At 39.1% G+C, this 25,116-nt stretch overlaps 1 protein-coding gene across 2 annotated transcripts in view; it reads right to left on the reverse strand.

The window, feature by feature from the left end:
• Positions 1–1,391: 1,391 nt before the first annotated feature.
• The window catches only part of slc4a11 (solute carrier family 4 member 11), a 130,018-nt gene continuing 106,293 nt past the window's right edge, over positions 1,392–25,116 (reverse strand). For both annotated transcript variants that reach the window (XM_030718660.1, XM_030718659.1), the window contains 12 exons: positions 21,123–21,207; positions 20,039–20,164; positions 19,293–19,406; positions 18,085–18,217; positions 16,466–16,539; positions 14,249–14,468; positions 13,735–13,841; positions 10,859–11,024; positions 8,924–9,097; positions 5,856–6,051; positions 4,688–4,857; positions 1,392–3,402 (listed from right to left, as the gene is read on the reverse strand). In XM_030718660.1, coding sequence (XP_030574520.1) covers positions 3,336–3,402; positions 4,688–4,857; positions 5,856–6,051; positions 8,924–9,097; positions 10,859–11,024; positions 13,735–13,841; positions 14,249–14,468; positions 16,466–16,539; positions 18,085–18,217; positions 19,293–19,406; positions 20,039–20,164; positions 21,123–21,207 — 1,632 coding nt within the window. In that variant the 3' untranslated portion in view covers positions 1,392–3,335. The remainder of the gene's footprint in view (positions 3,403–4,687; positions 4,858–5,855; positions 6,052–8,923; positions 9,098–10,858; positions 11,025–13,734; positions 13,842–14,248; positions 14,469–16,465; positions 16,540–18,084; positions 18,218–19,292; positions 19,407–20,038; positions 20,165–21,122; positions 21,208–25,116) is intronic.

Raw genomic sequence — 25,116 nt, forward strand, 5'->3', positions numbered from 1 at the left:
AGTGGGTTTTGATTGAGGATTTTGATACCAAATAATTTTTATTAAAATGAAAAAAGAAAAATGTTAATACTCAAAGACGGTGAAAATAAGATTAGAAACTTAAGCTGAAATAAATGCACATTTGGAGTACGGGACTGTATTTCAGGACTCACTACTCAGTGCAAGTTATTTCCAGAGCTCATAGCCTTCCTATTTCCACAGCAGATTAGTGTACTGAAAATTCACAGCATTCTTTATGTAACCGTGTGGCACAACTTCTTGACCTTTTGTCATATCCTCTAAATGAAGGGGGTTGGTGAAGGGAACATTTTGTCCTGATGTGGCCTTAGATAAATGGTCAGGGTGGTCAATAACATTACAAGGAAGCTTTGTCTAAAGGGCACTAATATCAACAACTGACCAGCAAGTCACAGTGAACACAAGCACACACACATATTTACATCACTACTACTTTTATTTGGCAAACAGCTTGAGATAATCTCTCTTTTTCAGTGTACAGTATATTATTTTTATTATTTTATATTTTATTTTATTATATATATATATATATATATATATATATATATATATATATATATATATATATATATATATATATATATATCGTAAACCAACACATTCTGTTTTGATAACCATTTTTTCTCTTTTGTACATCTTACAGCTTACAAATATAGCTGATCTTTTTGACAAAATTACAGATTCTGTTTGACACCTAAATTAGTATGCTATATAAAAATCCACACATCATACATTCATGATTAGAAAAAGTAGGCTATATGAAATCAGAAAAGGGGGGGTGGAGGGAGGGAACTAAACAAAACACCACAGTACGCAATTTCAAACAAATCCAATTAGAAGGAAAGGGGAGTCGAGGTTTCACAAACGGAGTAGTATGTCTTTCATCCCAAATCCAATATCAAAGTCCTCTGAGAGAAGTTTGCTGCTATTCCAAAATCATCAGTACAGTGAGGATATCGAGGAACAACAACAGTACTGTCACATAAGAAGAATCATTAAATCTCAGTCCAAAGTTAGAAACTAATACCTTGCGTTGGATTATAATGGATAGTTGATAAAAACTAAACTTTGCATTGCAAACTGTACATATTCCTTCATACCTCACAATCTCTTCCTCCTTTCACCAGTGCTGTCTTAAGGCTTAGTCCAAGGATTATGCAAATGCTTCCAAGCTTTTATGCCTTGCTATCTCAGCATGAGACATCCATCTACTTAAATTAGACATCTTTCTCACATCTGTAAGACAAAGTTGAACAGAACTGCATGAGGGAGCTGCCATTTGGATTTTGGGAAAGCAACAAAACCATTAAAAAAAAAAAAAGAATCTGTCACTCAGGATGCTTTTTGACAGTCAAATGTTTTTTGTTTGTTTGTTTTTTTTTTGTCTTTATGCGTATAATAATCAAATCAGCGCAGAGCAGCGTTTGTACGATGAGGATGGACTGAAAAGGCGCTGTTGTAAAAATACAGCTGGTCTGTCATTGCTTCAGTGACGGGTCCACCTTCACTGGTTAACCCAAATATCACCAGTGAAGTTCTGCTTTATACACAGTATTGCTAAATATTGAGCATTGCATTCGTTTTAATGAGAAGTTACTGTTTGACTTGCTACTTTTTTTTTCTCAAGTAGGATACATGTCTATTGGCATCACATTGTATCAAAAACCCAGATGACATGCTTTAAGCAAACCAGTGCTTAGAATTTTTTTTTTCTTTTTGAACTGTAGATAACAAGATAAATCTCTCCAGACGCCTGGATTATTACATGACAACATCTGCAAGCACTGATCTAATCATAACATCTAAATAGAAAACAAGACTGGGTTATTCTAAAACTCATTTTTGAACATTGGATCACAGAAAAAAAAAAAAAAGAATGCATTTTATTCAGTCCAAAGCGCTCAAATGCTCCCCCCCCCACCCACTTTAATCTGGCTTTTCTCTTTACTAACAATGCACCAGAACTGTGGTCTGTGACACGGAGCTGGGAGGGACTTTGATATGTAAACTGCAGTAAAGCCATATGTGAGACGAACACTGAAAATACAAGATTTGGTATCTGTAGGATGTAAAAGAGCAAACAGAATTACAGGTGAGGGTAAACACACAAAATGATCATTTTGCACTTGAAAGATGAACTGTCATCATGATAAATAAATAGTCCTAAATTTGAAAGATATTAAGTTTTATATACTGCCATAATATATTCTAATATATTCATAATTTCATAAAGACTTTACTATATGATTTGGTTTGTGCTGTCTTTCTAAATAATTACACATAATATATACCCGTGGAATGTATTTTTTAGTCATCTGAGCACTTAAATTCCACCTAAAAATGAGGTTTCTAAGACCTGGCAGAAAGCTAGATGATGGACAGGTGTGTCCATGACACACACACACACACACACACACGCACACACACACACACACACACACACACACACACACACACCCTCCCTTAATGAATACTGACATTTTTGGAATGACTTAGAATCAAAATATGTATGGACACAAGTGTCCCACATAGAAAAAAGGGAGGCTCACAGCTAAAAGGTGCAGGAATGTGAAGGTTTTAACACTGCACGATGATCGATGCTCGAAAGCTAAAGATTTTCTTTACAGTGGCCTAAATGCAGTACTGCTGCCATGTAAGCAACCCGCAGAAAGACACTGAAGTACTTAACATAGTGTACGTATGTAAAACCTCCCTGTATGACAGTGTAAAAACACAATGTGAGTGCAAAGTGTCAAAAATAGATAATGTTCATACTTACATTGTGCCATTACACCATTCTAATTAATATTCAATGTCCACTGGCAGCAGTTTTATTACTTGCGCAGCATTAATGAGTACTTTAAGCACTTGCCCACAGGTTAAAACACAGATGTACACACTGCAGTAGGATATTGTAAAGTGTTATCATAGAAAAGTAAAGGTGTGAAAGGAGAACATGGAGGTATATGGCACTGAACAATCTGACAGGGTCAAACAGAGGTGAAACAGGGAGTTCTGGATGATCCCGGGTTTTTTTTTCTCCCTCCTTTTTTCAGCAGAACTTTCCCTCAGAGAGATGCCGTCAGTTTAATGTTTGGAAAATATTTCCCACGACTCTCATCCCTCTTCACACGACTTGCCACTTTTCCAGTGTTTCACCTAAAAGAAAGTTCTTATCGGATACAAAAATCAAAACAGTCGATATATTTCCTTTTTGCTTTCCATACAGTTTTGCATTGAAAAATATGTTTTTGTTAATCTTTTTTTTTTTTGTTCCAGATGTCCTTATGTGGATCCAGAGCTTATTCCATCTGTAGCTACATGTGTTGGGCATCCATTATGTCCAAGTATTTGGCCTCAATGATATGAGGAAGCACATTGTTCCTAAAAACAGAGCAGAGAGATCGCTCGTGTTAGTTGTTCCCTGTTGGACCAGAAAGAAAACATGAGAAAAAGCCTTTAACTTAGCAGATAAGACGGTTCACTTTCTTATCAGTACTACCAGTCAGTAAGAGAGCATTTCTATAGCGGTTAATGTACAACTGTGAATCTGGTATTCTAAAACTAATACAGCTAACTTTTCATAACGTTATGTTTTTGTTGTATTTTATGGATCTATGGAAGGTGTTTCAATTATTTTCTCTATGCTTAACTTTCATGGGGATAAATGTAGCACCTGGCAGTTAGCCAGAGTCTTTAACTCATGGATCTAACCTGACTATTACAATGCAGTTGGAAGGACGCAGTTGGGAGGGAAGTGAAAAAAGTAAGTGAAAAGAACAGCGAATACTGAATTTGCACTCACCCGGTAACCTGAAGCACAACTGTACTGAATACTGATGCAGTATAGTGTCTCCAGCGTACGTGTATAAGCAGCTGTTTGCTAACTTGCTAATAATATGACAATGTTGTGTTTACAGCTTGTTGCACTGCCCTGGAGCACTCGTTCCCCACACAAACATCAACTGATAAGGTTTAACTCATGAAAGATGCATGCATAAACTCAGTGCATTTCTCCAGTGTGATCATTTCATAAATACCTGAAACATTTTTTTTTAATTCAGGTATTTCAGGTGGGCTTTTATGCTGTGCTTTAATTCTGTAACAATGAATGAATGTAATCAATTAATAACAATATTATTACAGTTAAAAAAACAAAGCTGATATAAAACTGATCAATATTTGGATAAGAAAATGTGTTTCTTAGACTTAAAAAAAAAAAAAAGTCAAACCAAATATTCTAAACTTTCTTTAAAGTTTGACAATTTTACAAAAGATTCAAAATATTCAGTTAGGGTCACACGCTTAACTGAGTGCCACACAGTTCTGCAACTGCGGTTTGCACACAACATATTTAGTCATTTTTCCAGATGTTGCATTTTTTTCTACATTAAATGTTTTAATATAGTTTAAAAAAAACAAAATAAATTTTGTTGTCCATTTTATTGCCTATAATGAGACTGTTTAGAGCAATATGAGGATTTTTGAAAGAAAGAAGAAAAAAAAAGCAAGTAGAAACCAGACTTTACTGTAATTTAAAGTATTTTTTCATCCAGAGGGCAGATTTAGGTCAGGCACAGCTCGTTATTACCTGCGTTCTGCTGATTGTCACCCTGGTTTAAAGGACGCGAGAAAACAGTTTTACGGGACAAAGTGGCCATAGTCGTACCTGATTGGGATTAGGAGGATCATGACCAGAGGGAAGATCATTTTCATGTACGGTATCGGGTACATGCCAAACGTACACAGCACCAGCAGCTGCATCATCTGCAGGAAGGTGAAGTAGTGGATCTTCCTCTGGGGCACTTTGCGGATGTAGTGGGTAGGTGGGTAAGACGTCTGCAGGAGGTGAGAGGATCAAGACAGATTAAAAAAAAAAAAAAAAAAAAAAGAAAAACAATCTCCCCTGTGGCTTCTTCTTCCTCACTGTCCTCAGGTCTCCTGCAATCTTAACAAAATGACTAAGGGAAGTGGGCAGCGCACACACATCTAAGAAGTGCACTCTGGATTTTAAATCATTTCAACATTTAGCATTCAGTGAATGCTTTCACACAATGTACAATAACTGTTTATAATATCACGGGTCTCCTGTGTGACTGTATGCCACTGATACGTGATGCAAGTTTAAAACTGCAGCAAAAACAAATTCAGCTCCACCAAATGATCTGGTGTCAGGTATCAGTCTTTCCAATCAAGAGTTAATAAATCAAAAATGACTGGATCCATCTGCCAAATATATTTATCTTCCAAATCTTGGTTAGTACCTGCAATCTCCCTCAAAACACAATTTTCTGAAATATATAAAACAACACAGAGCGCAGAAAAAAAGGCAAAAACATAACATTTTTTTAATTTTGTCTGATAAGATCATTATAAACTCAGAAATTGACACTTTTGCAGGCTTTCTAGGCGGTGAAGCTGAATAGTTTTGAGTCAATTCCTCATAGCGTCATTAGGAGGCGCCAGTGTGTGACATTACCAAGCATGGGGAAAAATGGGAAACCTCATTTTACATCTTTACTGGGAGAGAAGGAAGGTTAAATCGGACACACAGGATAAACACACAAGGAAAACAATCAGCACTCTCTGTTAGCATTTTTATGCGTCTGATACACAATACTAAAATAATAATAATGTTAATTTATCAGCTCATCTGTCTTAATTCCCTGAGATTAAAACAAGCACAAAAATTATATTTGCAAATACATTTCATTCGTGTCTGGTCCTCCAGCACCGGGCACACAGTCAACTGTTTGATCTGCGGAGCCCTGCAATCGACATATGGACACGCGCGCACACATTTATCGACTTGCTCCTTCCAACACACACTTTCTCACCTGCTCCTTTAGAAGGAGAGCCATTCGGTCGCACATCTGGTTTCCATCGATGGAGGTGAGGGCGATGTAGAGGAAGAGGCCATATAGGACAGGTTTGGGGATCCACTGCAGCGGCAGAGGCAACAGCAACACCGATACGCCAATGAAGATGTTGGCAGCCAGAGATGTCAGACGGGTCTCTTTAACCTGGACGATACTGAGGAGACGCACACAGCATACAAATGCACACAATAACATACAAATGAATGGCTACTGGAAAGCCCACAATTGTTTCATACAATGCAACAGACAATGTATTTTCTGGGATTTTGTTATCAGCATTCTAGCACGTTTTATTTGAAAAATCTGGAATTTTCTAGACCCACTTCCCAGAGTTTAAGGGACCTGAGCAGCAGTGAAAAACATGCTAGAATACCTTTTTTCACATAAACATTTAAATATATAATGAGCAGATCTTATGACAGATTTCTGCTACTGTTCATCTTCTGTTTTCATAAAATAAGAAAGAAATTAACCAATCTTTAGCAGACACATGAAAACATGGAATGATCAGCCTTTATGTACGACCTGTCTGATAATATGAACATCTCTTGATCCAAGCTGCATCATGAACACACACACACACACACACACACACCATATAATTAAAGGAATAAAATACAAAATAAGCGTTTTGCCTCCATATAGTTGATTTAAACATCTGCAGGGTATTTTGGACAAAGCAGGGAAACCCCCCGGGCTAATTGCATCAACAAAAGCTAATTGAAGTCGGGCGCTTGCAATCCTGCAGTCCAATTAATGAAAAATGATTGGAGGTGTCTGTTAGAACTACTCAACTTAAAATACATATAAGCGTTTTGAATTTGCCATTTAAAAAAATTCAAATAGAGGTCTGACAAAGATCATTTTTTGATTTATATAAAGCTGGACAAGCTTATGACAGAACATATTTAAATATTAATCAGTCCACAATTAGACAAAGCATCTGTCCAGCCGAGATGATCTCTGTTCATAATTCTGACATTCATATGTCACAGCACATGGCTGCACCGTCCATGGCAGGACAGCACAGAGGAGGCTGCATCTCCAAAGGAGAAAAACAAAACGTACACACCAAAGGTTTGTCAGTGAGCAACATGACTGGGAAAATGTTTTGTGGCCTGATGAAGCCTGAACTGTTTTGGGGAAGAAGCTGCAGCATTACATATGGTAATAAAAAAGGGCACTACATAAAGTACAGCGAAGTGCAGTTTAAGATGTTTTCTGAAGCTGGGAGCAGACAGCTCACCATCATTTTAAGGAAAGAATACATTTCTAAGTGTGCCAGGTTTGCTGTCCGTATGAAGCTCAGTAGTAGTTGGATAATTCTGACCAAGTTTTTAACCCTGAAATAAGTCTACAAGAAAATGAACTCTAAGAAAGAAAATCCTCCTTTAGACTCCTCTAGGCAGTAATGTAGAAAACCAGGTCATTCCATCATCATATAGATTTGTTCCCACTGTAGGCAACATGAATGGTTGCATCTGTGACCTTGGAATGACCTCGTTTGGATTCAATCTGTGGAGCTGAAAACACATTTTTCTGTGTAATTTTGATTTATTTCACTTCGTGTTCTTTATTCAGTCTCACCTGTTCAGTACTCAGTTAAGGCGCTTCCTGATAATTTGCTCTTTATAAACTAACTTACTTTAATGCTTGGTTTCCATAACTATCTACTCAGCGCAGGTCGACTCGACTGCACGGTCTTGTTTTCCCATTGCAATTGAGGACCACCTCGATGTGGGTGGCGTCGATATAGCAGCGTGGGCAGTAGTCTCTTGATGTAATTTGTATGCAGCTCAAAACACAACACAACAATGGATGAGATAGAGCAGGGCTGCAAGTTTGGACACCCCTGAGATAGAGGCAAGCTAACAGCTAATGCCAGTTTAATATCATCATCATGCATAAGTCCCCGTACAATGTTTTAATGGCTGAAGGTTATCACTGTTAAGTGTAACCCTATACCCCGAACATGTCATAATCAAATCAGTGTACTTCAAAAGTGCCGCAGTTCGCGTACTTCTGGCAATAATTACCATAATAACCCTATGTTGGTTGTGAAGTGCAGTTTCTCAGCTTTCAGAAACCATTTGAATTTTTCTGGTAGGACAAACGGCTGCATTATTACATATTCAAAGTTCTTAAGATCAGCCGTGTTAACCAGCTGTTCACGGCTATCAGGGGCAGGTAACGGGTGCTTCAGCGGCGATCGCCCGGCAGTATAGGGTTATAATATGTATGCTGGGTGCATGTTTCAGATAGCTCTCATGTTGCAAAAACTACGCTGCAAACTGTCAGGTCTAGGCATTCAACCTCCATTATCTTGCTGTTGGGTGGAGTCGCTCTCATGACTCAACCAGTGACGACACTCCCTGGCCAATCAGTGGCATGCTGTTCTTCCGCGTCACATTTTCAGATCGCCTGGAACCCCGGCTGAGTGAGTACTAAAAAAAGTACCTGGTACCACCTTCAAACCTTGCCAAATCGAGTCAATCCACGCTGGGTAGGTACTAATGAAAACGCGGCTTATGTAGTTCAACTTCAAAAACACTGAAAATGATAGAATTAAATGACAATTTTTCATACAGTCAGTGATATTATATTCCAAATTTCCTGGGAAATTTGGAATATTAATTTCCAGACATACAGACACTTTCAAAATTCCTGAATCACGTACTTTTCTCCAGCTTATATCTCTAATTAAATCTTCTGAACTTACACAAGGCTGTCCCCTAGTCTCCATTAATCACACTCAACTACTTTCTTCATCCCGAATATATGCAAACTATAATTCTGCACATATCTGTGTGGCCAGACTGATGAACATAATCCTTTCATCTATTAAAAACTCCCTCACCTCTTCCACCCAGAGGGAAAATCTTTAGTTACATAGTAATCATGCAATCAGGGAAGGACAGGATACAGTAGCTCGGATACAACTCAAAATTACAGTCACCACACACTCTGAAGACGACCTTTAATTAAGAATCTGATTAGCACCGGAAGTGAGAGGGTTGGTAACTCACGTCTCATAGAGGTGCCCCCCCTCGACGCGCTGCTCCACAAAAGCCAGCTGGCGCACATGGAGGGTGGAGTGGGGGAAGGCAGCATGCATCCAGGGCAACCCCAGCACTGACATTAGGATGTTAATGAGCCCAGAGAGCATCAGGTCCCAGTGATATGCAGTACCCTTCAACAATCTGAGGAGCAATGCAAACGTTACAGTCGACAACATGACGCAGCACAAAAACGGGTTAAAGCGGCTCACCTAAAACCACATAAAGAAAACAAATGAGAAAGTACATTATGCATTTAATACAGTATATATACACCTAAGTTCAAAGGAACATACAAGAACACTGCCACACAAAACTGTTTAGAAGTGAGCACACGTGACAGTACTCTGCCTGCACTCTCCAACTACTAGTGCACTAAGCTAAAAGCACAAAGGGCATCTTTCTCCTAAGGTTAGCGATGCCCTTCGACAAACTCACTCACGTTTTGCAAACCTTTTTTCAGTGAACATAAAAGAAAAAATATCCTGTACATTTTTATAAATTCTTTCATGTTTTTACAGAAAGAAAAAGCACAAACCAATATGTCACCGATGATGACATCATAAACCGAGCATGACACTACTGTAACTTTATACAAAAAAACAAGGCTGCGACCTTTATGATGCCACCAAACATTTTTTTCTTCTGTTCCTGTTAGTGAGGGATCACTGCAGTGCATCATCTCTGGGATGGAGGGGGACTATGTGTGTGTGTGCCTGTGTTTGTGTGCATCTTTTGGGGAAGGATTTAGCCTAAAACTGTAAAAATGCTGCCTGAAGGTAGACAGCAGTGGTTCTGTAAAGAAATATGAACACACTGATCGCGAGCTGTGCTTCCTGCACTGTGCCCTTGCACACGACATTGGCATCACTGCATGCTGTAAATTAGACTGCATCAAGACTTTAGGTCATCATGCATAAATCGAACAAAATGAAAGAGAATTTTATTGCTGAAGATGTTTTTGTTTTTATTTTCATTTATTTTCACTCAACAGCCATATATATAATTTTGCAAGCTCATGCTGAAGGCCTTAAAGTCTATATTCATTTATTGTCATATTTCTTTAAACAAATAAGACTGATGTAATCAAATATCTGTGTGGGTGGGGAAAAAGTTCAAATGCTTCCAAAAAACATCTTACTTCTCTAGACAGAAAAAAGATATAAAGCAAAAAAAAAAAAAAAAGGAATGGACTGGATGAAACAACGTGAAGAACAAAGCTGCAGCAGAAATAGCTACAGCTGTTTTTGTCCTTTTATTAATAAAACACAAGGTATAAACAAAGTGAACTCTGTTTACCACTTTTTTTTTTTTTTAAATCTCACAATGAGTCCCATTTTCAAATATCCTTCATTTATTTTTTCAGGACTTTCAGCACTAGTGGATATTTGCCTTCTGGGGAATTCTTCCATATTTGAAGCAGACATTTAGATCCATTTAATCTCTGTCCAACAAATCTAAAAGCTAATGCCAGAAATTCCATCATTATAGATTTTCACTGTAGGGCTGCTAGATGGTTGATGGCTCTAAATTGGCCCATGCAATGCAAATTTAGAAGAACAGGGGAAAAGCTCACATTGTGTTTTGGCTCTAAGGCGTCTTCAGAGCTCTCTCACTGTGACAATTTGACTCAGATGTCAAGTTTCTGGCTCAGTTCATCTGCCCTCCGCAACAGACTACAAAATATCCACTTGAAGAAAATTCCAAAGTGGGCGACTGGATCCCTAAAAGTCTGCGGCAGCTTTCTGAGGGGGTCACGTGAGTGTTAGCCAAAGAGAAGAATCAACTCAGCTTCCCTCCTTGGCATCATCATGCTATTTTCAGTAAAGACAGTTTTGCAATTGAGGAAAAAAAGTCAAAAGTAACTGTCAGATGTCTGTATATCAGCCACATGTGAGAACCTACCTGTTTTCTGGTGCATTGGTCAGTGAAACGACGATGTTCTGGTCGATGAAGATGAGGAGGGCCAGGAGGAAGCCGAGGCCCATGGCGCTGACAACGTTCATGGGAGATAGGCGCTCAAACGGTGCCACATTGAAGACGGGCCGGTTATGAACTTTAAATACTGGAACTGTTCCAAAGGAAGAATACAGAAACAACTATGATTTAATGTTTGTTTTTGGTTTTTTAAAACAGTGCTTCTACATTCAACCATAACTCATGCCTGACTTTAGCCTATGACATAAACATCTGCTTCTGACAAGACTCTTGTATGTGTGAATGTACTGGAATTTATGAAGCATATTTTTTAAAGAATGTGTAAAATTCATTAGCATTACTCCTATCTCATCAGATTCCATCATCACAAACACAACTGTCTCTTAAACTCAAGTAATGACTCATGTTTTCACACCAATAATCATAAGAGAGGATGGATTTTTTTTTCCAAATGCTGAATATATTATTTGGCACACTCTCCTGTCAAATGTGGTTGAATTAAGTACAGCTGGTTAAATTTAGGAAGGAATGACAATACAATAATGGCTCTATTATCTTATGACTTATTGTCTCTGGAGGTAAAGCACTTATATTTAAATTCATCTGAGGGTTTGGCACTGATCTTTGTTTCTATGTCGACCTCTAGAGAACAGCTGCTGCCTTGGCAACAATGAATGGGGACACAAAATTATGCTAAACAATAGAGAATAAAAACTGAAAATCTCCAATGTGTTTTGGCCTGTGCCTTGATTGAGGAACATTAAAAGACAATAAAGGCATTAAATAAGAGCAGCCTCGCAGTTAGAAATACTGTTTTGGAAGCAAACAGGTTATAAGTCTGTGCCCCTCAGCAGATTAGGATGTGTCCAAATCCCTTAAATATCAACGGCCCTCACACAATACTAAACTATGTCACAAAAAAAAAAAACATACCTAGAAATCATTTTGTTTACAGGTGGGTTGCTTCATTTGACAATTTTATTGCATAATTTTGTAAAGATGTAATTTTGTTCCCCTGACAAACAAGGCACTTAAAAAAGGTCTCTCAAGAGTACAGTGTTCAAATATACCTTTACAGGCATGCAGATGACAGAAAAGACTCCATCTTTTAATTATCTTTGCCCAGATGAGCACTTTATCAAAAATGCAGTCACAAAACACAGATAAATAAAGTTTTCACAGTATGCAGTCCTGTGAAAAACTAAATACACCCTGACTACATCAATGGGAATTAAAAAGGAAAGTCGCAGCCAGGTGCTGCCAATCAAATGCACTTGATTATTGATCATCAGTAAGTATGACCACCTCTGTAAGAGCATATGTTTTTAGAGTTTGCTGGTCTGGAGAATTCAGGTGTGTGTTAACACAATGCCCCAATCTTCCCAGGAGTAGATCTCCCAGTAAATTCAGACCAAGGTCAAACCGTGATCAGAGAAGCTGCAAAAGCCCAAGAGCTACACTGCAGCCTCTGCAGGGCTCAGTTAGCATGTTAAATGTTAAAGTTCATGACAGTAAAGTTAGAACAAGTATGGCTTGTTTGGAAGGGTTGCCAAGAGAAAGCTTCTTCTCTCTAAAAACAACATGGCAGCATGGCTTAGGTTTGCAAAGTTGTAGCTGAACAAACCACAAGACTTCTGGATCAATGTCCTTTAACAGATGAGGCCAAAGCGAAGATGTTTGGCCATAATGCGCAGCACCTCATATGGCAAAAGCCAAACACAGCACAGCGGGGGTGATGACTTGGGTTTGTTCTGTAGCCACAGGACCTGGGCACCTTGCAGGCATCGAGTCGACCATCAACTCCTCTGTATGCCAAAGTATTCTAGAGTCAAATGTGAGGCCGTCTGTCTGACAGCTAAATCTGTGCTCAAACTGTATCGTGCAACAGGACAATGATCCCAAGCTCCCAAATAAATCTAAAGCAGAATGGCAGAAAAAAAGAATCGGCGTTGCAGACTGAACTGAACTGAAGTAATGCTGTAAAGAAAAGTGGGCCAACATTCCTCCACAACAATGTGAGAGACTGACAAAATCATACAGAAAATGATTACTTCAAGTTATTGCTGTTAAAATGGTCCTAAAAGCCAGTGAATCACAGGGTGTACTTAGTTTTTTTTGGATAGAGTCCTGTGTGCACTTTCTTTGTCACTTTATATGTAGTACATTGAAATGGCAGCAATTCATGTGGGCATCCAAGGCTCCTGAAATAGAGTTAGATTTTCCATAAACAGTTTTGGGAACATGAATCTCTCTTTAATGACTACATTTTTAAAAAATTAAAAAAAATGTACAAGGTTGAATTAACAGAAGAACACTGAAAAAAGAGAAACCAAGTAAAAATCTTTAAAAACAAAACATAAAACATCCAATTATTGCAACTATCAGTAGCTTGAAACTGAAAATTAATTTCTGCCAGAAACCAATAAAGATAGATCTAGGATTGGTTTGGAGGTTTGGGGTCTCTTTTGAATGTCACTGCAGAGCTATACTGCAAGTCTTTCATTAATCACGGTTGATGGCTAAGTCCCCGACTACACGCCGCAGCATCCTTGACCGAGACAATGAACCTCTAGTGCTTTTTGGGTGTGTTTCCCTCTACCTGTAACAATGACTTTTGAACTTACTGACACAGGCCACTGACACGCCACTTTCTCCAACTTATCTCTCTAAAAATATCTAAAAGTGTTATAACTAGGGTGAGAAAAATAAATCTAAACATGGTCACATGTTTAAAACAGTTTTAAACTGATAAACACACTATGATTAGACTGTATAGTATTGTTCATAATGAAAATATCAATTCCACTCTACAACAGCCAACTGAAGCAAGAAATGATACTAACGCTCGATGTCACTGAAAATGTAGGAGCCGATGAAGGAGAACATGAGCACTGAGATTGGCAGGGCACAGTCCGAGAGCACCTCCCTCACTTTGGCATGCAGGAACGGACTTGGAGAGAGAGAGAGAAAGGAGAAGGGAGTGAGACAAATAATAGAAGAATACAATTACTGTGGACAAGACAAGGACAATGGCTGCAATCCTGACACTGCTTAAGTACCCTGGTCCGCCTTTTGCTTACACAATTGAATCCAGCTTTGAGGTTGATTTGATTACTGGGAGCAATCAGAAGTAGAATATTAATGCTTATTAAATCACAGGCTGGAACAGAAGCTTCGACTGAAAAGTGAGCTTTGTAAGAGCTGTCTGGAAAGTTCCTGTAAGCTCCGTCACTCCTGCAATCTTTAGAGTCAAGGCCCTACTCAGCGGTATTCACGCTAGCAGGCAGTCCTCCCATCCAAACACAATTTAAACTTCTACAGTGATTTATCTTAAGAGCGCTGCAGTGCTGCACATACCTCCTTTTGAACTGGTAGAGAGTATAGCCCATCCATAATGTCCCGAGCATCAGTAGGAGGCAGAGGACAGGTCTCTCTCGAGAGCACTGGATGAAGGATTCTGGGAGTGCCAACCCCGCAACCACCTCACTCCTGTTTCCCCCTAGCAGGTCTCCACCTTGAGGAAAGTCCCCTAAGCTTCTGTTGGCCAGTGTTGGAGCGTGGTAGTATCTATGAAAGACTGAAATCACATTCACAGTGTTCAGCTATGAAATGCATCTTTATTGTCAACAAACAAACCATAACAAGGAAGTCATCAAATTGTGTTGTTGTAAGTTACACAGACATGAAATGAAACCTGAAACTCGGGATGTTTGTAATGCCCCTTTTTAAAAAAAAAAATAAATAAATATTGAGTGGATCCCCATCAACAGGAAAATCTCGAAATCTTTCAAGAAGCTCTGCACATGACCTTGCCAAACCAACAACAAATCAAACAACAATCAAACTCAGGTTTTATTGTTCACACTGCAGTCAACACAGAAAAGGCGAAGACACACGGAGTTTTAACAAAGCTTAAATCTTGCAGGACGAGACACACGGGAATGAGCATCAGTACTGCTAAGGGGATAGAACTTCAAGATAAATCTCCTCTGAGTTATGGCTCTACAATGAACGCCTATCAGCTGGGCTGTAAACTACTCACTCAAGGTGCACAGTGCTATTTTTCTTCAGTGTTTGGGGGTCTTAAAGGCCACTGTTCTCTTTCCAACCAGTAAACACTTTAGTGATAATCTAAAATAATCAAACTTAGCAGAATGAGCTGGAGTCTGGATTGGTGGTGAAATGATGAGAAACAGCACACACTGTAAGATTTAATCTCTGGCCTCTCTACACCAGCTGTCCCAGACTCTGCTTCGTTTGCTGAAATCAGTCCTTACGCCCATGTAAAAATTAAAGAAGTAGCAGCTCATCAACTGTAATGTGTGCTTGAAGGCTGGGATTTTAATCTCAGTGGAGATGGTGCTTTTCCTTCTATTTTCACTGAGAAGCAACGCACAACTTTGCATGCATGAATTCCAAAACGACTACAACATGATACGTTCTACCATCACTTTTGAGGAGGAGTGTGTGACATGCATAGAGCTCACTCTGCAGGCCTTTTCATCAAACAAGGAGAAAGTTATGTGGCAGGCAAGGTTGTACAGGTGACTACATACAGGCCCAAACTGTATTCATTTGTGTTACTGGAAAATATTTTGGAGGAAGAGTGTCAACAAAATAGCATAGGTTAATGTTATGGTAATGGCATATGAGCTTGGAGCGTATTTTACAAATGGTTTCTGAAAATTGAACTACTGCACCAGCAATCTACAAAACAGAACACCGCATTCAAAATAAATTACATTCAGCTATCGTCATCTCATTTTTGTGAAATTAAGTTGTGTAAAATATTTATGATATACTAAAATGAGGTGCCATAAAAGCTGGGGTGGTATAATATGGCTGCAGACGGGGTTCAAAATCTGGAATGATTAATTTGGACCATAGTATCTTTCAAAGCCTCTCAATCTGCTGACCCATCAGAGTAACAAAGGACCTCGTGTCATTTCTGTCTCCCTGCGGGTGTATTGCCTATTTACAAGGCAGTATTTCTCCACTTTTTGCCAAAAATATGCTCATTTATTTTAATCTACTGCTTAGGAACAAGAACTGCTCATATTAAACTGTTAACTAGTAAGCCTTTCTTTAGTGTTTTATGGGAGTTAACTATAAGTCTAATGACTTAAATGTTAATATAGGCAAATTCTATCTAGCTTCACTAACACAACAAATACAGCCTGTTCTTTGATAAGTATTAGATTTTAAGAGATGCCGATGATTACAGAAGAATATACGGTTCAAGATCTCACGACTCTCAGTCAAAGGATTCTTCAGTTGACAATAACCACGCTAATTCATAAGCTGCCTACTTAAATTATAATCTCGAAATTCACTTATAATATAGTGTATGTATGTGGCAGTAAAGTGTTTTCATCTTCTTTGTCTTTTGGGGCTTAGTAACTGAAATCAGACACGAGCTTGCGGCAGATTTGACAGCAGGTGTGTAGCGTTAGCGCTGGTTCTGATTAGTCAGAGTCGACTATGTTGATTTGATTTTCACCGCAGAAAGGCAACGTGTAAACAAAGCACAGACACAAATAAGGGAGATATTCACATGCGTTATCATGAACTTACTTTTGACTGTGCCTTTCACAGCATCAACCACAAACGCAATGGAAATGAAGAGGGCAATGACCTCCTCTGTTGACCTAAAACACATCACAGAAGTGACAATTCAGATTGTTGTATGACAGTAAAGACAATAATGAAGAGTATTTTACTTTGTGTATTGCTGGCCAAAAAAAACCCCCAACAAACCCAGAAGGAAATGTAGTAGTGAATGATTTCAGAACAAAGTGTGCAGCACTACTGTTGTCATTGTATTGTATACCTTTGTGTACTACCTGTATCTATAAGACAACTAGAACTAGGCCAAAAGTAAGACACTGTGAGGCTTTTTTTGTATTAGGTGCATTAGTGCAATCAGAGATCATCACAGCCGTGGTTATCAACTTTCTTTGTTAACCCAGGATTTCACAGAGAGCTTATGGCTCATTGTAACCTTCTTCCACACAAAATGCATCAATCAAATGTCACCTACTTCAGTCAAGAGGAACAAGTCATGGAGAGCCTGACTGCGACACAAAGCAGCATTGTATAAAGGCGAGACAGGAACGTTGAGAATAATTGCTAATGCTGTAAATTCATAAATGAGTATATTTATTTTACCGCTGAACGCGCTCTCAGTGCTGCCATTAACCTGACAGTTTCACATTAGAGCTTTGTAAATTTTAAACTTGAAACACTTCAAACAGATTCTCAAAAAGTGCATTCAAGTCTGACACTGAGCAATAATGAATAATAATCCTCCACGGAAAACATTTTACTTTCAGGCCAACATGAAGATATGTTATCGACTGTATATTCTCTGTGATAAATACCTATAGAGTAATGCACTTTATAATCTTTATTAGCTGAAATACCAGCAGTATGACAGAGTTGGCAATAAAGCAGGACTAGAATCCATTTTCTAAATCACCAACTAAATGGAAGTGGTTCCTAAGTTAGTCTAACAGCAGGGTTGATAGGTCAGAGTCACAAAACCAGCTGACCAGCAAACTAGCTAGTCCCACAACCAGAGTTATAATGTTAGGCAAGTACTGAGGGGCAGGTGAATTACAGCAAATAGGTATTTGTTTATATGCTGGTCTACGTTTGGCAGAATTTGAGTATAAATAATTTATTAATCAAAATTATGGACGTTTATTTATCCTGATTTCTTGAAATTTTGATGTAAAATATTTCCCAATCTGTGGACCCAAAAACAAAACACCTAAAAAAAAACAAAACAACAACCTTCATTCAACTCAAAGATTGCTGATCAGGCTATCCTGTGCAACACATTTTTCTGAATTACCCAATATAGAACCACGTGCATATACAGTAAATACAAAGCAAGTGAAATGAGTAAACAGAGGACACGGGGAAAGTTATAACTATACACTATAATATAAAATGACAAATTTCAAACAGAACTGACTATGTGCCTTCTTTAAAAACAGCCTATTGTTGAGTGTCATTATTTTTTCTTCAAACACAATTGGGACCAGAAAATTTAAAACATTTTTCTATACGACAGAGAAGGAAGCAAGCAAGACAAAAGGAAACATCAGAACAGATTAAAAAAACTGGACTGTGCTGAAATTAAATAATTAAAGTACTCCAACATTTAGGTGCTGGAGCACAAAGGACACCTTTTGAAGAGCTTCATGAGCAGGCTGACATTGAAGATTCCTCCCAGGATGAGAAAGAGGCAGTTCCACAAGCCAATGCAGGCGTAGAAAGCCGGGAAATCCAGGTTGTAGTCATCACAGATTCCTCGGATCACTGTGATCCAGTTGCACATGTGCACATATAAGCAGATGGACAAATACATCACATATAATAAATACACATTATGAAACTTATTGACAGTTAGCTTTAGCTTTGCTGAATTATTTTTGATAGAAAAAAAACATCATAGTAGATCTTTATTACAGATTTCTCTATCAGCAGAGACTGATTTCATATATGCAGAGACACATAAACAATGGCAGGAAAAAAATTCAATACATTCAAACCTGAAAAGGACAAACAAACTGTAATGGGTTTGCTAAAACTATAACAATTTGGTTGTAATCTTGAACAGATTTGTGCACAGATGAGTTACAGCTTTACAAACAAGCCATTGTTGTGCTCAGACAGGCTGCTGGAAATGTGCTATAATTATGCCCATGAGAATGTGCATAGCACAGTTCTAACCCATTTACTTCAAAGATCATCAAACCACAAACCTAACAAACAGCCTTGGAATTAAAACTACATCCTGGCATTGGAGTTGCTGCTTTTCCTCATCACGGCCTGATGCTGCAGCTTCCAGTCGTCAAGACCATTTAAATTCCAACTGACAAAACACTGCTGTTGGGTAAAAACCATGTAACAGTTTATGTGCCGTCTCTCTGTGAACTGAACCTAAAGTTTACATGTTTGTGAATGCGATGAGCGACGCTCCTGACCCGCAGGCCCCTGGAACCAATAGTTATATAACCATAGTGAGTGGGGGGGGGGGGGGGGGGGGGGGGGGGGGGGAAGTTTTGCTCCTCATTCTTGAAAAACAAGTTTTTGAAGATATGTGCTTTTTGCTTGACTGCACCAGGAACACTCATTAGGGGCACATGTGCGAGCTAACAGCTTAATTACTCCAGAGGTACGGCTTTCTGGTGAAAGAAAGAGTAGGTGAGGACACGAGTGTTTCTGGCTGCTGTTCTACACGGTTGGGTGCTTCTTTTTCTTGATTTCTGACGTAATCTTCTTAGTGCTCCACCCACTCCCAGCCTTCTATTCAAACTGGCTGTCAGCAGAAACTGTGAAAAGATAAGTGCATTTTGATTGAGATGAGCTGAATGAAAGCAGGGAAGCCTACCGCTGATGAAAATGGCGAGGGGAGCCGTGGTTAGAGGGATGACTAGAGGAGAGCCAGCAAACAAGGAGTAGATGACCCCACCGATGCTCTGGCCAATGATGGTCTTCCGAACATCTGGAGAGAGATGACACACAGAGAAAACACAGCATGAAGTCCTGATTAATGCGCATGAATGACTGCTGGGGTTCTTCTGCAGAGCTGGGCAGATTCATTTTCCAGATATGGGATGTTAACTTTAGGCAACAATAGTTTTCTTTTCTTTTTTAATAAAACAGCTGACATACCTTGACATCTTTTCCACCCTCATAATTATGTGAATATATATTTTTTTAAAAAGGCGTTTCACTGTTTTTGTGTGTGTGTGTGTGTGTGTGTGTGGTCACCTGAACCTAGTATTTTTAAATGATTATTACAACTTAGCTGTGAAAGTGCTCACACATATGTTAAACTAAGACTTCAGGTTGGAACAGAAAAACAGTGAAGGTCAAACATGCAAGAGAAGAAAGAGCAGGAAGCACACTCTGTGAGGAGTGTGCTTCTTTATATACCACGATGAATAATGGAAAATTATTACTAAATTTTGACACTCTTTACAGAAAATTAGCCCATTCTAGATAGATTTTCTTAACTGCCAAAACTGCTTTACACCCAGCTCTTGAGACAAAAAAAAAAAAAATCTGCAGGACCTCAAGAACCCCAGTCTGAGAAAATTGTTCATGTTTCCACATTCGAGTACATGCTCATACCAATCTCGCCACGTGTGCTCTCATCATTGAGGGAGCCGAAAGCGATGGCAGGGAGGAGGATGGCAATGTAGAGGAAGATGGCTGTGGTCATGTACTTCAGCAGGGTTTTATTACTGCCAACTATACCTGAGGGGAGACAAACACAAACACATGAGTCATATTCACCTCATAATGGAGCGGAGGAGGCTCAACACTTTAATTTCAAAACGACAAGAACATTAGCACAGTTCATCATTCAGCACCTCTACATCTATAAACATCCAGTTCATACAGTAAAACTATTCTACAGAGGCTTGCGCTACTTGCTGCCCTTTTAAAATACGAGTGATTTGTTTTGGTTTCGTGTCATCCATCATTTTGCAAGAGCAGTTATCCAAATGATGGATAACTCATTTTAGAATAAAACACTTTAATTGGGCTCTAATGTGATCACAATAATTTTGGTCCTGTGACCTTCATCAGATAATCATTCTCTGATGACGCTCACAAGACAGAAATATCTTGATTTTGTTACTGCGCAATGAATGTGTTTGGGTGATATGCCATGAGGAAAGACTAAAAGGAGCTGAGGAGGAGAATCCTGATAGAAAACTCACTCTGCACTATGTCTGCTTTTCTTTACAATAAACAGCAACTTTTAATTACACAGATTAATCTACAACAATATTTGCACACAAGCAACTCTAGCAACTAATTAACTAAGCATGTATTTAAAAACTACTCAAGATGAAGCAACACGTACATTTATTTGGATGGAGACACAAAGGCTTTTGCACATTTGTTGGTAGACTGTGACTTGATGAGTCAATAAAACCACAAGCCTGCTGTGTTTGCAATGCAAATGTATAGAGCAAGGCTTGCGTCTGATGACTTACAATAATACCGGACATATGGAAACATACGGGAGCAGTGTGACATCTGAGATAGTCATTTTAGCAGAAGATGACCCGGCATGTGACACAGATGCAGCACAGATGTAACTGAGGCAAAGGGTGGCAGACAAATGAGGAGCTGCCAGAAGTCCCCCAGCGTGGCATAACAAGGAAGATGATTCACTTTCACTACAAGTCCAGGTCCAGCCTACCATCTGTGAAGTCAGAGGGGTAGAAAGGCAGTCTGCGGCAGAAGTCCTCATAAATTCCCCGGCCAGCTTTGAAGAAGTCTTTGCACTGTGGAGATAAGACGAGAGATTACTTTTTTCTACAAGGAAACACACTCTCACTGATGCAGTCCCACCTGCAGCCAGGAGGAAACGTGTGTCAGTGTTTGAGCTTTTCTTAAATAAACCAACGTATGCATGTCCCACATTTTAGAAGGAAAAACCCCTGTGTGCCTTGATGACAGCATCTTCATGACGGTGTGACCTGGAATGTTTGTTTTTGTTCTAAACTGTACCGTTTTGTGTCTCAAGTATCAGACACTTAGATGAAACTGCCTCTCGTATGGACCACTTGAGGAAAGGAAGACAAAGAGTTTAAGTTCATTAGTGTTACCAGCCTCACCAATTAACAGCAGCTCAGATTAGGACTACCAGTTCAAATAGCAGACACATCTCAAGATTAGCAGCTTAGGCAAAACTGATGCAGAAAAAAGCACTATTAAGGAAGCCCAATAAGAAGAATATGGTTTGGCCAAGGAACACAAGGAAGGGATATCAGACCAGTGGTTTTCCATCCTAATCCGACTGCCATGGCAGACGCAAAGTAGGCAAATCAACAGTATCTGTATATGACTTTCCCCATCAGGAACCATGGAGAAGGTGGGACAGTGCAGGGGTCCACTGACAGTGTTGGTGAATTCTTCAGAATTCAAGACACCACAACCAGCATGGCCAACACAACCATCCACAGCAACACGTTATGCCATCTGAGTTGAGCCTAGAGAGACAACCATTTGTGGTTAAACAGGAAAATATAAGGGATATGTTGTGTGGCTACTGATCTACATAGGTCCAGACTTGTTACTTAATGGCCACATGTTGTGTTTGATCTAGAAGAAAAATGATGAGAAATCACCTTTTTTTCTCTCTAATCTGGACTGCTTTGGGTGAACAGACATTATTTTCCCTGACTATATGAGGCATCACTTAAAAGTAACTCCAACAAAACAGAGATGAGCTTTTCAATTAAGCCTATAATCTTAAATTATGTTGATGTATACTGTTCTTCTGAAGTTTCTGTTTTGCTTTTGGGCATTTTGCTAATTTTGTGTGCCTTATCCATGATGACCTTGAAGAGCAATAAAAGCCCAAGGCTGTATCCAGCTCTGAATGCTCTTTTATTACACGCATTGCTGTGGACACTGACACATTTAGATTAAAAGTTGCACATTTGATGATTCAGCTAAGACACTGGTGATTTCACAGGGGGGGATCGCTGAAAGATCATTTGAGTCATGAGCATTAATGAGGTAGTCCTAAAAAAAAAAAAATCATATAATCCAAAACATAACAAGTAGAGCAGCATGGTTATGTTCAGATGTACATTTAATGAGATCTCTGTGTGCCTAAAAAATGACAGACAGAGATGACAGCATCAGTAAGGGAGAGAAGATTTAGTATAATTTTACACAAGGCAGGAAGAGGATGGTTAAAAGGAGCCATGTGATTTAAAAGGAAACATGAACTATTTCTTTTTAAAAGATGAGCTTTCAGGTTAAACTAGAAAGAGAGTAAATGTGTAGCCCTGATTAAGCTTATTAAGCAAATTATCCAATTACCCAGTATTTCATTTTCTTGTTGAACATAGTATTATGCAATGAAGTGGAATGGAATGACAAAGGGGGTGTGTGTGAGTGGGAAAAGCTCCCAGGAAAATCATTCCGGCCTCATTTTTCATCTTAAAATGTTTGGATGGTCTCTGACAGAACAAAGGTATTTACATCAATGTAAACAACATTCATTCTTTTTCATCTTTGACCAGGCGGGCTAGTTTTAACAAGCAATGTTCATTAAATCCCTGTACATCATGGAATTATTTATTATTACAAAGAAGATTGTGTGTGTGTGTGTGTGTGTGTGTGTGTGTGTGTGTGTGTGTGTGTGTGTGTGTGTGTGTGTGTGTGTGTGTGTGTGTGTGTGTGTGTGGGTGAGGTGGTGATGGGGGACCACCAGCCTTTGGCTCAGGTTTGATAAACAACAGTCTCAGAAAGGAATTACTGTCCACCTGTTTGTCATTTGTTCTGATGGAGAAAAAATAAAAACAGCAATCTGACCTTTTTTCTTAAAGTGCCGGAAAGTGGTTTGCTGTTGCGGGTGGTCCAGTGTCAATTTTGGATGTGGAACAAGGAGAAGGCGGGCTGACTGGCTTTTTTCCTGTAATTTTCTCTCTTATTTTATCATTTTCCGTTTCCTCTTTATTTCACCTGCTCCCCCTCCCCCATCTCTTCTTTCCCTGTTCCCTCCATCTGTCTTTCCCCATATAGCCCTCTTTCTCTGAGTGGCACTGAGCCTGTCAAACCCTGGGATAAATACCGAACAAAAGCCTTTGCTATATATATAAAAAAAACAAAACAAGAAAAAAACAAAAAAACAAGGGGAAATGTCTAGGAGCTGTGGCCTGCCAATGGCAACATTAGAAAGATTTTGGTCCGTGGCATTGAGCAGAGCCCCTCTGGAGATCTGTGTGCAGACGTATGTGTATGTGTGTGTGTGTGTGTGTGTTAGAGAATACATGCACGTGTAACTAAGGCGTGGGGAGTTCTGACAGGCCTGTGAGAGATGTAAGGTCATTTACCCACTGAGGAGGCCTGGCAGGAGTTGATACTGATTGATTAGGGGGAGAGAAAAGATTGAAGATTCAAGCCAGTCGAGCGAGGAAGGAGAGGAGTGAAGGGAGAGGAGGAGGTGCTGCTGAAAGGTTGGGGGATGGAGAGAAAGAAATAGAAGACCCACCCCCCCCCCAAAAAAACCCCAAAAACTATGTACTATATGTGTGCACTCTCAGTTCTTGACACAGTCATAAAGATTTTAGATGACAAAAAAAAAAAAAAGTGAAAGATGAGGGCAGAGGAGACATTAGGAGAAGAGAAGAGGACAGGCAAAGGGAAAGAACCTTAACTCTCACAGGTAGAGAAAATTAGCACAGGTTCGAACCAATACAAGCAAAAGGAAAGTAGAGTCCACAAACCAGCGAAGGCTCCTGAACAATTTTTAATACAAAACTATAATGTGTGTAACATTTCAAGCCACAGCTGCCATTTCTCCGACATAAAGGACATTATAGGGAACACACTATATCATGTAGTTGTTGATGCCTCTTAACCAAACAAGGAAAAAAACTGCATCCATTTGAGCACGTGCATATACTAAATAATCCAATAGAGAAAACTATGCAACAATATCATCAGAATATACATACACACACACAGCCTAGAGGGACTCATATATACATGTGTGCACACATATATATACACACACACGCGCGCATATACATGTGTGTACACATACACACACACACACACACACACACACACACACATACACACACACACACACACACACACACACACACACACACACACACACACACACACTCTTTACCCATTCTCATTTACTTAAATGTCCAAGAATCAAAGAATCAAAACTAGAATCTCTGAACATCGATTGAACATAAGCAAACGTGACACAAGAAGTCCTGTAGCTGTTCATTCTATTTCATCAAGCCTCACACAACATTGCTTCTCTTAGATATTGCAGAATCGAAGTGCTCAAAGCACATCGTCGGGTGCTGATGTGACACTCACTAAAGAGACAAGTGTTCTGGATTTATACTTTAGACACCTTAGACTTAATGAAGAATCTCATTTGAGACCGTTCCTGTAAATTTTTAACTTTATGGCCCGATTCTTTTTCTTATTCTTCTTTTTGTCTAAATTTGTATGACAGGCTTTGCATTAGTTCGTTGCCATTCCTACACCATCTGTTCATTCTCATGAATTGTTTATTTTTATGACTGTGATTTTCTGCACTGTTTTGCTGTATTTTAATATTTTTAACATTCTTATAATATACATTACCTTGTGCATTTTTGACTTGCAGGTTATTACCCTGCTCTTGCAGTGGTGATTTTTTTTTTTTG

This window comes from Archocentrus centrarchus, chromosome 22, assembly GCF_007364275.1.
Source record: "Archocentrus centrarchus isolate MPI-CPG fArcCen1 chromosome 22, fArcCen1, whole genome shotgun sequence".
Classification (NCBI taxonomy): Eukaryota; Metazoa; Chordata; class Actinopteri; order Cichliformes; family Cichlidae; genus Archocentrus; species Archocentrus centrarchus.